General features: G+C 45.6%; 1 protein-coding gene across 2 annotated transcripts in view; it reads left to right on the forward strand.

Moving 5' to 3' along the window:
* Window positions 1–15,723, forward strand: part of ADGRE1 (adhesion G protein-coupled receptor E1) — a 49,043-nt gene that overhangs the window by 23,331 nt on the left and 9,989 nt on the right. The window contains exons 9-14 of one of the 2 annotated variants that reach the window (XM_015122649.3): window positions 2,105–2,282; window positions 4,747–4,866; window positions 8,097–8,296; window positions 10,585–10,755; window positions 12,151–12,345; window positions 13,901–14,136. In XM_015122649.3, the coding sequence (XP_014978135.2) occupies window positions 2,105–2,282; window positions 4,747–4,866; window positions 8,097–8,296; window positions 10,585–10,755; window positions 12,151–12,345; window positions 13,901–14,136 (1,100 nt within the window). The remainder of the gene's footprint in view (window positions 1–2,104; window positions 2,283–4,746; window positions 4,867–8,096; window positions 8,297–10,584; window positions 10,756–12,150; window positions 12,346–13,900; window positions 14,137–15,723) is intronic. The other variant, XM_077979688.1, reaches the window with a different exon arrangement.

Genomic DNA, 15,723 nt, shown 5'->3' on the forward strand with positions numbered 1-15,723 from the left:
TACATACACACATGCACACACACACACCCCACACACATTTACACACATACACACAGGTATATACACATATATGCATATACCCATACACACATACAGACATACAGACATCTACACACAGATACACACATACACATACATACACACACATATCCACGTTCCTCACACACATACACACGTATATACATACAGGCATATACAAATGTACACACATTCACCAACACACATATACACACACGTATACATAATATACACACACATACACAGGCATACATAGACATACACAGAGATACACACACATGCACACACATGTACACAGCCCAACACATACATATACACACACTCACATACATAAGCGCACACACACACGCACACACATTGGAGTCATTTTATTGAGCACTTATTTGAGAGGTTTAGGACAGTGATTAATGATTCAGCCTCTGCTGCCAGACTGTCAAGGTTCAAATCGTAGTTCTTCCACCTGCTAGAAGAGTCCTTGTTTCTCCTTTCACACATCAAAATAATCATAAATAGCCTCTACTTCCTAGATATCTTCTACAAATTAAACAAGTTAATATATAAAAGACATTTAGAGCAATACCTGGCTCATAAAAAGTGTGTGCTATTTTTATTTCTATATACCAGAACATAAATACCATAATATATAATTTAAAATTAAACCAATTGTTTCTAAACCGAATGCGATACTATATACATGATACTCTGTAATTTGCTTTAGTTAACAATGGCTCAGAGACCTTTTTGCTTGTTGGTGCCTGTAGGTGTACTGCGGTATTCATTTTAACAGCTATATGGCTATCTCATTATTTGATTTCATTTTCATTTATTGACCCAACCTGTAGGGCATTGAGGCGTTCCACAAACTATCCAGAAATGAACACCACTGGACAAGATCCTTGCACAACTTTTAAGTATTTCTGGAAAGATTAATTCCTGGAAGGGGAATTGCTGAGTCAAAGGGTATATGCAATTTACATGGTTATAGGTACTAACTTACTACATTGCATAAAGGTCACATCAATTTTTCTTTCTTGCTTGCTTGCTTTTGACAAGATCTCACTCTGTCACCCACGCTGGAGTGCAGTGGAGTGATCACAGCTCACTGCAGCCTTGAACTCCAGGGCTCAAGAGATCCTCCCACTTCAGCCTCCTGAGTCGCTGGGACTAGAGTCATGCACCACCGTGCCTGCTCATTTTTAATTTGCTTGTATAGATGGGGTCTTGTTATATTGTCCAGACTGGTCTTGAATTCTTGGACTTGAATTTGTATTTCTTTTTTTCGTTTTTGAGATGGCCTCTCGCACTGTCGCCCAGGCTGGAGTGCAGTGGTGCGACCTCAGCTCACTGCAACCTCTGCCTCCTGGGTTCAAGCTATTCTCCTGCCTCAGCCTCCTGAGTAGCTGGGATTACAGGCACGTGCCACCACACCCGGCTAAATTTTTTTGTATTTTTAGTAGAGACAGGGTTTCACTGTGTTCGCCAGGCTGGTCTCGAACTGCTGACCTCATGATCCACCCACCTCAGCCTCCCAAAGTGCTGGGCTTACAGGTGTGAGCCGCTGCACTTGGCCTCAATTTGTATTTCTTTCTTTTTTTTTTTTTTTGAGACGGAGTCTCGCTGTGGTACCCAGGCTGGAGTGCAATGGCATGATCTCTGCTCACTGCAAGCCTGCCTCCCGGGTTCACGCCATTCTTCTGCCTCAGCCTCCCAAGTAGCTGGGACTACAGGCGCCCGCCACCATGCCTGGCTAATCGCTTTGTAATTTTAGTAGAGACGGGGTTTCACTGTGTTAACCAGGATGGTCTCGATCTCCTGACCTCGTGATCCGCCCGTCTCATCCTCCCAAAGTGCTGGGATAACAGGCGTGGCCACCACGCCCGGCCTCAGTTTGTATTTCTAATGGGGCTTCTTGAATCAGAAAAAAGAGCCCGAGTGGATGCCCCTTTTAATTCTCCCTTGGATTGACTCCCAGCCTATTCTTAATGAGAAAAAGGACAGCTGTTATTTCATTAATGAGAGAGAGAGACAGAGACAGAGAGAGAGACAGAGAGAGAGAGAGAATGAACAAACACGTCTTTCCTTGCAGAATACAACTGAGAGCTTTGTCCCTGTGCTTAAACAAATATCCACGTGGACCAAATTCACCAAGGAAGAGACGTCCTCCCTGGCCACAGTCTTCCTGGAGAGCGTGGAAACCTTGACACTGGCAGCTTTTTTGAAACCCTCAGCAAATGTCACTCAGACTGTTCGGACGGATTACTTAGGTAGGAGATACCCTTCGTGGCAAGGTTACATCTAGGTGATGATTTTGAGAGTTGACTTTGGCAATGGAATTTTCCCTGGGTTTCCTACCCATTCTTTCTCCAACTGTTTAAATACCTTGAATTCACAGCAAAGTAAGTCTAATCATATTAACAACATTTTCCATTCACTGAGCACTTGGCAAAGGCCAGGCACTATGCTAAGACCATATCATTAATTTATTCTACAAATATTTGCAGATTAGCTGCTATGTGCTGGGCTAAGGTGTGACAGTCATAGGCTGTGCTCAAGTACTTCCTGTTTGCCCTGCTGGGCCCACGGTAGAATTGTACTTCCTGGCTACCGTGTGGTTAGGTGGGATTTGGGGACTAGTTCAGGCCAATAAATTGGGGAATAGAGTAGTTGCCAGTATGAGACTTTCCAGAACTTTCTTTCCCTCTGCCCATACGATTAGCAGTGCCTCAGGTCACAGTTGCTCCATCTGCCTGGGTGCCAGAATAAAGATAATATGGAACATGGCCTCAAGTCAATTTACAATAGATACAAAGCATTAATGAGATATAAACGCTTGGTTTTTTTAATCCACTAAGACTTAGGGTTGTTTGTTACTGCTGCAAGACTGATCCTTTCCTGACTCATACATACTTGATAGATGACTACTTGGGAATAGTGGCTGCTGTAGATCTTTTGCATTAGCACCCTACTCCTGGTAGTAGTTCCAGTATCATTCACATAAACCTAGGAAGTTCCAACCTAATGGACGCCCAGAAGGCCAAGAGGTGGAAATAAAGTATTTGGTGGACTCCAACCAGTAGTGAACAAAATTAGCCTCATGAATCTTATATTTTAGTGAGTTGAGTCAGACAATAAACAAACAGACATCTGGTATACCAAATAGAGGTAGTGCTACTGAGAAAAAATACAGCAGGCTAGGGAGGTTAGAGAGGGTTGGTATTAGAGGGAGAGTTGCTACTTTATATAGTGAGATCAGGGTAAGTCTCACTGATGTCAGGGAAGAGAGTCATGTAAATATCTGGAGAAAGAGCAAGTGCAGGAATACCTGGAGAATTCAAGGAACCATGAGGTGCCCAGTGTGGCTGAAGTGGCATTGAAGATGGCGATAGCAGTAGGAGAAAGGAAGGGAGATAGAAATGTAGATAAACGTAGGGACTTGAGGTTTTTCTTTTTTTTCTTTCTTTCTTTTTTTTTTTGAGACAGGGTCCCACTCTGTCACCTAGGCTGGAGTGCAGTGGTGCAATCATAGCTCACTATAGTTTCACACTCCCAGGCTCAAGTGATCCTCCTGCCTCAGCCTCCTGAGTAGCTGGGAACTATAGGCGTGCACCACCATGTTTGTCTAGTTTTAAAAATTTTTGGTAGAAATGAGGTCTTGCTATGTTGCCCATGCTGGTCTTGAACTCCTGAGCTCAAGTGATCCTCCTGCTTGGCCTCCCAAAGTACTAGGATTACAGGCCTGAACCACTGTACCCAGCCAAGATTTTATTTGAAGTGAGATGAAAAGACATTGGAAAATTTGGGAACAGGTATGGTATTATCTGGCTTATATTTTACAAGGATTCTTCTGGTTCCATTATCTAGTTTATTTTCAGGAAGGGCCAGTGGGTTAGGTCCTGCAATGTGTTGCCATGATACAGATGAGAAATAGGAGGCATAGAGAGCTTAAGTCAATACTCAAATTTAGGCAGCTAGTGCTCCACAGAGCTGGACCTCCCAGTTACCACCATCTGACTGCAGAACCTGAGCTCTTGTGTACCATGCTAGGCTTGCCCCAATCCCTTACTATTTGTTTTGGTTTTAGAAAACACATGAAGCCGGGAGCAGTGGCTCACACCTGTAATCCCAGCACTTTGGGAGGCCGAGGCGGGCATATTACGAGGTCAGGAGATTGAGACCATCCTGGCTAACACGGTGAAACCCCGTCTCTACTAAAACTACAAAAAATTAGCTGGGCATGGTGGCGGGCGCCTGTAATCCCAGCTACTTGGGAGGCTGAGGCAGGAGAATGGCGTGAACCCAGGAGGCGGAGCTTGCAGTGAGACGAGATCGTGCCACTGCACTCTAGCCCGGGCAACAGAGCGAGACTCTGTCTCCAAAATAAAAACATCAACAAAACTAAAAAACAAAAACAAAACAAAAAACTTAGAGTAGAGAGAGGATCATGACTGTTGCCTTCCATCACTGTTGACTTTGACCCCATCTTTCCCTGATGCATCCCCTAGAATATGAGAGCTGGCTTCTAAGGCTCCACCTGGGTTACTCATTTGTTTGGTGCTATGGTTCTCCTATCATTCATTATGGGACTCAAGATCTTTCCTATCATGAATTGAACTTTCTATTCTTTTTCTCTGCTCGCCACGATGGATGTGTACTTTTTTTTGGACAGAAACCAAATTCAGGACTGACTTTCTGGGCGACCTCATAGGAACTCTCCCTTTTTCTTTTTAGACATTGAGAGCAAAGTTATCAACAAAGAATGCAGTGAAGAGAATGTGAACTTGAGCTTGGCAGCCAAGGGGGATAAGATGAAGATCCGGTGTTCCACAATTGAGGAATCTGAATCCACAGGTACAGTTCCTCTCCTGAGAATGCAGGTTATGGTGTATTCCATTAATATGCATTTATTGATCCCTTTCAAGGTGCCAAGACCAGTGCCAGATGGTTGAGAACCAATGAGGGCAGAAATGGCCTATGCTCTCAGAGTTTTCCATCTGCTAGGGAAGTCAAACATTAAATGACCTTGTAATAATGGAGTATTGAGACCTTTACTGGCCTGTATGATATGAACTGGTCACATTCAGCTGTTGAGCAGTTGAAATTTGATTAAGCCAGGTTGAGAACTACTGTAAACCTAAAATAAACATTGTATTTCAAAGGCTTGGTGCCCAAAAAGAAGGATTAAAACATCTCACTAGTCATTTTTTTGTATTTAAAATAATATAAAAATAAAAAATATTTAAATTTTTAAAATATTTAAATTTTTAAAATATATATTTAAAATTTAAAAATATTTAAATTTTTAAAATATGTAATATTTAAAATTTTAAAATATGCAATATTTAAAATATATTTTTACATTTTAAAATATCATTTATATGTTGAAATGATAATATTTGGCTTATACTGAGTTAATATATTATTAAAATTAATTTTATCTTTTTTTAATTTAAAAAAATGTGTACTAGAAAATTTAAAATTACATATGTGGTTCATACTATATTTCTGTTGGACACTGCTAATCTATGTCAGGGATGACAAACTTTTTCTGTAGAGGGCTCGTTAGTAACTATTTTAAGCATTGCAATTAATACAGCCTCTATCACAACGACTTAACTACCATTATAGTTCAAAAGCATTCATAGACAATATATGAATGTGCCTGGGCGTGTTTCAATAACACTTTATTTAAAAAAGTAGGTGACAGCCAGATTGGCCCATAGGCCATAGTTTTCCAGCCCCTGATCTGATCTATGCATATGATTAACACTGTGATTAATACTTTAATGTGCAAAATGGAAGAGATATTTAAGCGAAGTCCTGAGGAATACGTAAAGAAAGTAGGAGAGAGTGTGTTACAGGAAGTGCAAGCTATGGCTCTGTGTTGAAAAAAAGCTTGGTATGATCATGGAACTAAAAGTAGAGTGGGCTGGAGCACCAGGAACGTGGGGGAGAGAGGGAAAAGAATTGAAGGTCACTGGGCGTGGCGGCTCACACCTGTAATCCCAACACCTTGGGAGGCCGAGTTAGAAAGAGAGAGACAGGGATATGTCCTATGCCGCTTCCTGTAGGGTCCAGCCCCACAGGGTCGGTGGGTTTTTCTCCCTGTGTGTGGAGACGAGAGATTGTAGGAATAAAGACACAAGACAAAGAGATAAAAGAAAAGACAGCTGGGCCTGGGGGACCACTACCACCAAGACGTGGAGACCGGTAGTGGCCCCGAATGCCAGGCTGAGCTGATATTTATTGGATACAAGACAAAGGGGCAGGGTAAGCAGTGTGAGCCATCTCCAATGATAGGTAAGGTCACATGGGTCACGTGTCCACTGGACAGGGGACCCTACCCTGCCTGGCAGCCGAGGCAGAGAGAAAGAGAGGAGAGAGAGAGAGAAACAGCTTACGCCATTATTTCTGCATATCAGAGACTTTTAGTACTTTCACTAATTTGCTACTATTATCTAGAAGGCAGAACCAGGTGTACAGCATGGAACATGAAGGTGGACTAGGAGCATGACCACTGAAGCACAGCATCACAGGGAGACGGTCGGGCCTCCGGATAACATCAGTCAGGCCCTTCATAAGAGGTGGAGGAGTAGAGTCTTCTCTGAACTCCTCCGGGGAAAGGGAGACTCCCTTTCCCTGTCTTCCCTGTCTGCTAAGTAGCAGGTGTTTTTCCTTGACACTGACGCTACCGCTAGACCACGGTCCGCTTGGCAACGGGCATCTTCCCAGATGCTGGTGTTACTGCTAGACCAAGGAGCCCTCTGGTGGCCCTGCCTGGGCATAACAGAAGGCTCACACTCCGGTCTTCTGGTCACTTCTCACTATGTCCCCTCCGCCCCTATCTCTGTGTAGCTTGGTTTTTCCTAAGTTACAATTGTAGATCAAGGATTATTATAATATTGGAGTAAAGAGTCATTGCTACAGACTAATGATTAATGATAGTTATACATAATCATATCTATTATCTATATCTAGTATGACTATTCTTATTCTATATATTTTATTATACTGGAACAGCTCGTGCCCTCGATCTCTTGCCTCGGTACCTGGGTGGCTTGCTGTCCACAGCTTCCTGTCCCAACCAGACAGTACCATCCCCCAGGCTTCATCTGTCACTGCCAAGCTAATGAAGGGACCCCTTGGATGTCCCCCCCAGACGTCATAAATTGAGCACTTTCTCCCTCCTCCTCCTCCTCCTCCTCTTCTTCTTCTTCTTCCTCTTCTTCTTCTTCTTCTTTCTCCTCCTCCTCCTTCTTCTTCTTCTCCTTCTTCTTTTTCTTTTTCTTTTTTTTTGAGATGGAGTCTTGCTCTGTTGTCCAGGCTGGAGTGCAATGGCATGTTTAGCTCATTGCAACCTCCACCTCCTGGATTCAAGTGATTCTCGTGCCTCAGCCACCTGAGTAGCTGGGACTACAGGTGCCCGCCACCACGCCCATCTAGTTTTTTTGTTTGTTTGTTTTGTTTTGTTTTTAGTAGAGACGGGGTTTCACCCTGTTGGCCAGGCTGGTCTTGAACTCCTGACCTCAAGTGATCCACTTGCCTTGGCCTACCAAAGTGCTGGGATTACAGGTGTGACCCACTGTGCCCAGCTGTGGAAGTTTTTGTTTTGTTTTGAGACGGAGTCTTGCTCTGTCACCAGACTGGAGTGCAGTGGTGCGATCTTGGCTCACTGGTTCAAGAGATTCCCCTGCCTCAGCCTCCCAAGTAGCTGGAGCTACAAGCGCGCATCACTACGCCTGGCTAATTTTTTGTATTTTAGTAGAGACGGAGTTTCACTATGTTGGCCAGGATGGTCTGGATCTCCTGACTTTGTGATCCACCCGCCTCGGCCTCCCAAAGTGCTTGGATTATAGGTGTCAGCCACCGTGCCTGGCCGGAGTTTTATTTTTTAAACCTAGAAGCCCGCTGGTTATTTTAATCTCGGAGCAGCACAGTGAGGTGCATCTCTCTCTCTCTCTCTCGTGTGTGTGTGTGTGTGTGTGTGTGTGTGTGTGTGTGTGTGTGTGTGTGTGTTCGATCTTCTATAATAACCATTGAGCAAACGATTCCCTCTTTTTTTCATTTGGGGAAACCTGCAGGGACCACTGGTGTGGCTTTTGTCTCCTTTGTGGGCGTGGAGTCTGTTTTAAACGAACGCTTCTTCCAAGACCACCAGGCTCCCCTGACCACCTCGAAGATCAAGCTGAAGATGAATTCTCGAGTCGTTGGGGGCATCATGACTGGGGAGAAGAAAGATGGCTTCTCAGATCCAGTCATCTACACTCTGGAGAACATTCAGGTTTGTGAAGAGGTCTCTGCTGAGATTCCTGTCTACCTCTTGGGAACTCCTCGTCTCTCGATTTCCTTAACTCTCGTTTTTTATAGGAAGCTATTGTGGTCGGTAAGCTTCCACAATTTCTAGCAATTCAAGTCAATTAACAGAAGCCACCGCTAGAGGAATGAGGTCTCCCACTGTTACCAAACAGAACTAGGTCCATTTGCCCATGTGCAACAGAAAGTCAAACACTGAAGCACCGGGTTTTTGTAGAGAGAGAAGTTTATTGCAAGACTGCCAAGAAAGGACACAGGAGTCTGGCTCAAATCTGTCTACCCAAGCTGCCGGGGCTGGGGCAGGTTTTATAGTCAGTGGGTAATGAGCTGCGTTCTGATTGCATCTTACAATGAAGTGATGCAGGAAGGCGTGATCTGATTGGATGTTGCCATGGGGTGATGCCAGGGCTTGATCTGATTGGATCCTGGATCCTGCTATGTGGTTGTTGCTTCTTTTATTATTATTATTATTATACTTTAAGTTTTAGGGTACATGTGCACAACATGCAGGTTTGTTACATATGTATATATGTGCCATGTTAGTGTACTGCACTCATTAACTCATCATTTACATTAGGTATATCTCCTAATGCTTTCCCTCCCGCCTCCCCCCACCCCACAACAGGACCCAGTGTGTGATGTTCCCCTTCCTGTGTCCAAGTGTTCTCATTGTTCAATTCCCACCTATGAGTGAGAACATGCAGTGTTTGGTTTTCTGTTCTTGCGATAGTTTGCTGAGAATGATGGTTTTCAGCTGCATCCATGTCCCTACAAGGGACATGATCTCATCCGTTTTTATGGCTGCATAGTATTCCATGGTGCATATGTGCCACATTTTCTTAATCCAGTCTGTCATCGATGGACATTTGGGTTGGTTCCAAGTCTTTGTTATTGTGAATAGTGCCGCAATAAACATATGTGTGCATGTGTCTTTATAGCAGCATGATTTGTAATCCTTTGGGTATATACCCAGTAATGGGATAACTGGGTCAAATGGTATTTCTAGTTCTAGATCCTTGAGGAATCACCACACTGTCTTCCACAATGGTTGAACTAGTTCACAGTTCAACTAGTTGAACTAGTTCACACTGCAACCCCTGCCTCCTCGGTTCAAGCCATTCTCCAGAGTAACTGGGATTACAGGTGCCCACCACCACGCCCAGCTAACCTTTTTGTATTTGGTGGAGACAGGGTTTCACCGTGTTGGTCAGGCTGGTCTTGAACACCTGACCTCAGGTGATCCACCCGCCTCAGCCTCTTAAAGTGCTGGGATTACAGGCATAAGCCACCATGCCCACCCTTCTAATATACATTCTTAAAGCATGTTGTTCTTAAACTGTTACTAAAAATGTTTCTCTGTTTACTTGGCTTTTATATGTTTTTCCTCCCACTGCACTATGATCTCCTTGGGGGAAGAACTGTGTCTATTTTATTTACTAATGTCTCCTGTAAACAGCACAGATCAAGGCATGTGATAGGTATTCAATAAAAACATGTTGAACGAGGCTGGGTGTGGTGGCTCATGCCTCTAATCCCAACAGTTTGGGAGGCCTATGCAGGCGGATTACTTGAGGTCAGGAGTTTGAGACCAGCCTGGCCAATATGGAGAAACCCCATCTTTACTAAAAATACAAAAATTAGCTGGATATGGTGACACACGCCTGTAATCCCAGAACTTTGGGAGGCCCAAGGCAGGTGAATCACTTGACATCAGGAGTTCAATACTGGTCTGGCCAACATAGTAAAACCCCGTCTCTACTAAAAATACCAAAATTAGCCGAGCATGGTGGTGGGCACCTGTAATCCCAGCTACTTGGGAGGCTGAGGCAGAAGAATCACTTGAACCCTGAGGCGGAGGTTACAGTGAGCTGAGACTGTACCACTGCACTCCAGCCTGGGCGACACAGTGAGACTCAGTCACACACAGACACACAAAAAAACCACACATTGAATGAGTAAGTAAATAATGAGTGACTATGCAGAAGGCCTTATTATGGATTTGATGAAAGGAGGAGTTTTCTTCTAGCAACAGGAATGTAAGCTGCCCCATCGGATTGGCCCTCATTGCATAATGAAATATCAGCATTTTCCCCCATTCCCTCAGAATGTACCCTGTGTATTCTTGTTCCCAGTGACTCTCGAGGATGGTCACATTTAATCTATTTGATGGGGATCCTCAGGTGACCAGGGCCTTTGTTTTTTTTTTTTTTTTTTTTGTTGTTGTTGTTGTTTTAAAAATTTTTGGGGTTTTTTTAGCCAAAGCAGGAGTTTGAGAGGCCCATCTGTGTTTCCTGGAGCACCGATGTGAAGGGTGGAAGATGGACATCCTTTGGCTGTGTGATCCTGGAAGCCTCTGAGATACATACCGTCTGCAGCTGTAATCGGATGGCGAATCTTGCTGTTATCATGGCTTCTGGGGAGCTCACGGTTAGTAATGATTATTTGTTCCCTGAGGCAGAGTATCTGCCTCCAAATCCAATGGGAAAATATTGATTAAACGTCTGTCGTGTGTCTCCCACGGGGTTGGGTGTTGTGGGACGGAGTCATGGGGACAGAAGGGGTAGGTGATACGCCGTCGCCCCTGCAGAACTTACAGTCTGGTTGGAAGGCCATGAAACTCACGTATACAATGAGAAATAATGACCCTAAATAGGGCCAGGCACTGGAGCAATCACAGATCTTAATGAGCACCTACAGCGTGCTGGGCTCTTTAAGTTAAGCCGTTTCAGACGCATTTCACAGAATGGGCAAAGTGGCCCGTCTAGTCCTGAAGTTAGAAATTGGGGCAGGTGGAATTCAAATCTGGGGAAATCTCTTTCGACTAAAACATGCAAATGGGTCAAGAAGGAATACTATAAGAATTCAGAGGTATTGGCCAGGCACGGTGGCTCATGCCTGTCATCCCAGCACTTTGGAAGGCCACGGCGGGTGCATCATGAGGTCAAGAGATCAAGACCATCCTGGTCAACATGGTGAAACCCCATGTCTACTAAGAATACACAAATCAGCTGGGCGTGGTGATGCATGCCTGTTGTCCCAGCTACTCCAGAGGCAGAGGCAGGAGAATCGCTTGAATCGCTTGAACCTGGGAGGCAGAGGTTGCAGTGAGCTGAGATGGCACCACCGCATTCCAGCCTGGCAACAGAGCGAGACTCTGTCTCACATGGAGCATTCCTGAATGTCTGCATTATCAGTTGGGATGCAGTACAGGAAGGAAAAAACACCCCAGGTATTTCAAGCAGAAAGGGATTTAATACAGGGAAGTGGGTGCTCACAAAAATCTCTGGGAGAGGATGGAGGAGTTGAAGTCAGGGGGCTGTCACTTCAATTTTGGCTTCAAGATCATCCCCCAATGCAGCTATAACTCAGAGGTCAGAAATTGCTGCTGTCGTTTTTGCCACCCCACTCCACCATGAAATTGGGGACTGGACAGTGGAAATGTGGAATGAAGCTCACTCCTGTCTGCCAAAAGCTGATATTTGCCTCCCTTCTGCATTCCAAGACATTCACAGATGTATCTCACTGGAGAACCTAAATTACATCCAGGACCTTAGTTCCCAAGGATTCTGGGAGATGTAGTTTGTGGACATCCAGTTCCAGTCATACCTGGAGTAGCGCATAAGACAGGGCTGGGAATAGGTGCTGGTGGATGCCAGTTGATTGCAAAGGATAATGAAGGACAATATCTAGTTCACTGAGTGTTAGAGGGAGAAAAGGCCCCCAAGCTAATTTTGCCCGAGCCAGGGTTTTAGATAACTGTTCTTCCCACCTGGGGGAATTTTGATCCCATTCTCAGGCCAACTATGAATTCCTTCCTGACAGATGGACTTCTCCTTGTACGTCATTAGCCACGTGGGCATGATCATCTCCTTGGTGTGCCTCGTCTTGGCCATCGCCACCTTTTTGCTGTGTCAATCCATCCGAAATCACATCACCTACCTCCACCTGCACCTCTGCGTGTGTCTCCTCTTGGCCCAGATCCTCTTCCTCGCCGGTATAGACAAGACTGACAATCAGGTCTACATCGCTGGGGCTGTGTCCCTACCAAACCCCATCTTCTCCCCACCTGCCTCAGCTCATTCCTACCCAATCCCCTCTACCCCTGTTCCTACCTCAGGGCCTTTGCATAGGCTGTGCCCTCTGCCTGTAACACTCACTTCCCAGCTTCTCACCTGCTTGACTCCTTGTGACAGCTCTCAGTTCAAAATTACATCCCTGATCATGTTATGAATTGTAATGGTTCCTCCTATTACTTGTTTTTGTTTGTTTGTTTTTGATACTGAGTTTCGCCCTTGTTGCCCAGGCTGGAGTGCAATGTGATCTTGGCTCACTGCAACCCTATCCTCTGGGTTCAAGCAATTCTCCTGCCTCAGCCTCCTGAGTAGCTCGGAATACGGGCATGAGCCACTATGTCCTGCTAATTTTTTTGTATTTTTAGTAGAGACGGGGTTTCACCATTTTGGCCAGGCTAGTCCTGAACTCCTGACCTCAGGTGATCCACCCGCCTTGGCCTCCCAAAAAGTGCTGGGATTACAGGCTTGAACCACAACGCACAGCCCCTCCAATACTTTCTAAACCAGACGTGGCAATGTCTGGAGACATTTTTGGTTGTCACAACTGGAGGAGCGTGCTACTGGTATCTAGCGGGTAAAGGTTAGGGATGCTGCTAAGGATCTTGTAGTGCACAAGACAGCCTTCCATGACAGAGGATGATCCTGCAATAATGTTACAAATGTCGATAATGCTACAGCTTAGAATCTCCACTTCTCTTTTTATTTTCTCCCTTCCTTCCTTCCTTCCTTCCTTCCTTCCTTCCTTCCTTCCTTCCTTCCTTCCTTCCTTCCTTCCTTCCTTCCTTCTTTCCTTCCTTCCTTCCTTCCTTCCTTCCTTTCCTTTGCTTTCTTTCTTTCTTTCTTTTTTTTTTTGAGACAGGGTCTTGCTGTGTCACTCAGGCTAGAGTGCAGTGGCTGAATCACACCTCATTACAGCCTCCCGGGCTCAAGCGATCCTCCCACCTCTGCCTCCCAAGTACCTGGGACCACAGGCCTGTGCCACCATGTCTGGCTAATTTTTGTATTTTTCGTATGGAGAGGGGGGTTTCGTCATGTTTCCCAGGCTGGTCTCAAACTCCTGGGCTCAAGCGATCTGCCTGCCTCAGCCTTCCCAAGTGCTGGGATTACAAGCGTGAGCCACCACACCCAGCCAATAAAGCTTTATTTACAAGGCAGGCAGTCAGCCTACGGGGTCTAGTTTGCTGAACCCGCGTATTCTCAACCATTCCCTAAAGTAGGGCGATCAACAGTCAGTTTTCCTAAAACTCTTCCTGTTTTAGAACTGAAAGTCATGCGTCTTGGGAAATCTCAGTTCCAGACAAACCAGGACCATGGGTCGCCTTACCAGGAAGTGGTGCTGCTTGTGGTCGAGAACCACTGCCCATCTCTATAAATGTTTGTGAGATGAATGAGTGAGCTAGGTTTGGCGAATTTCCAGCTGAGGAGTCTCTCTCTTCCTTTCTTCCTCTCGATTTCTCTCTGGGGTGGAGGACCCTGACATGCATGCTTCTCCCCTCCAGACGGGCTGCGCCATCATCGCGGGCTTCCTGCACTACCTTTTCCTTGCCTGCTTCTTCTGGATGCTGGTGGAGGCTGTGATGCTCTTCTTGATGGTCAGAAACCTGAAGGTGGTGAATTACTTCAGCTCTCGCAACATCAAGATGCTGCACATCTGTGCCTTTGGTTATGGGCTGCCGGTGCTGGTGGTGGTGATCTCCGCCAGTGTGCAGTCGCAGGGCTATGGAATGCATAATCGGTGAGTGACATCCTCTCTCTTCCTGAAGACCGTGCTGCCAAGGATCACAGTGATAATGACATGAGCAACAAGGAGAGTAACAACAGTAGCAGTAGTTGTGGCTACCATTTATCGAGCTCTTACATTATGTGCTATTGGTTTCAGGACCACCATGTACAGGAGCACAGGTTGTGCACTGCACAAATCCAGGGTCACTACTATTTGAGATTTATGTTCCAGGAGGAGAATATCTAGTTTACCTAACTTGATTATTTTCCTTTTCTTGTGTGTATGACATGGAAGGTGGGGGTGAAAGCGAGAGAGGAATACTTCTGCATGGTGGCGTGTGTCTGTAATTCCAGCTACTCGGGAGGCTGAAGCAGGAGAATGGCTTGAACCCGGGAGGCGGAGGTTGCAATGAGCTGAGATCGCGCCATTGCACTCTAGCCTGGGGAACAAGAGTGAGACTTTGTCTCAAAAAACTGGTGGGGGGAATATTGGGGTGCTGTTATTGAACGTGACGGAATGGCTGTTATGTAGTAAAAGCAGCTAATGTACACTAGAGACATAATAAAAAGAGGCAATCCTTTCTTCCTCCCTCCAACCCTCCCTCACTCCCTCCTTCCTCCCTTCTTCCTCTCTCCGTATCTCCCTCCCCTCTTCCCTCCCTCCTTCCTTCCTTCCTCCCTTCCCTCCTTCCCTTTCTTCCTTCCTTCCCTTCCCTCCCTCCTTCCCTTCCCTCCCTCTTCCTCCCTTCCTCCTTTCCCTTTCTTCCCTTCCTTCCCTTCCTCCCTTCCTCCCTCCCTCCTTTCCCTTTCTTCCCTTCCTTCCTTTCCTCCCTTCCTCCCTTCCTTCCCTTCCCTCCTCCCTCCCTCCTTCCCTCCTTCCTCCCCTTCCTTCTTATCCTTCCCTCCTTCCTTCCCTCCCTCCCTCCCTTCCTTCCTTTAAATAAACAATTATGAAATATCTTGTCTATGCTAGGCTTTGCTCTGAGTGCTGAGTATTCAGAAATGAACAAACACCCAAGGCCCAAATTCTCATGAAGCTCATAGTCTAGTAGTGGAAGACAATTTGCAATTACACAAGCAATTAAACAAGGTAACTTATGATAGCGATAGCTGCTATTTTAAAAATGTAGTGAGCTCTGCTAGATGGATACCAGGAGTAGAGATAGGATGCCCTATCTAAGGATAGTCAGGAGTGGCTTCTCAGAGGAGGTGACGTTTGAGCTGAGATTTATTTATTTATTTATTTGTTATATATTTATTTTGAGACAGAGTTTTGCTCATGTCGCCCAGGCTGGAGTGCAGTGGCGTGATCTCGGCTCACTGCAACCTCCACCTCCCGGGCTCAAGCGATTCTCCTGCCTCAGCCTCCCAAGTAGCTGGGATTATAGACACCCACCACCACGCCCAGCTAATTGTTGTATTTTTAGTAGAGATGGGGTTTCATCATGTTGTCCAGGCTGGTCTGAAACTCCTGACCTCAGGTGATCCACCTGCCTTGGCCTCCCAAAGTGCTGGGATTCCAGGCGTGAGCCGCCGCGCCCGGCCTGAGCTGAGATTTCAATGACCAGGTGTAGCAGTGGAGAGTTCTGCACAGAGGGAA

This window comes from Macaca mulatta, chromosome 19 (genome assembly GCF_049350105.2).
Source record: "Macaca mulatta isolate MMU2019108-1 chromosome 19, T2T-MMU8v2.0, whole genome shotgun sequence".
In the NCBI taxonomy this organism is placed as follows: domain Eukaryota; kingdom Metazoa; phylum Chordata; class Mammalia; order Primates; family Cercopithecidae; genus Macaca; species Macaca mulatta.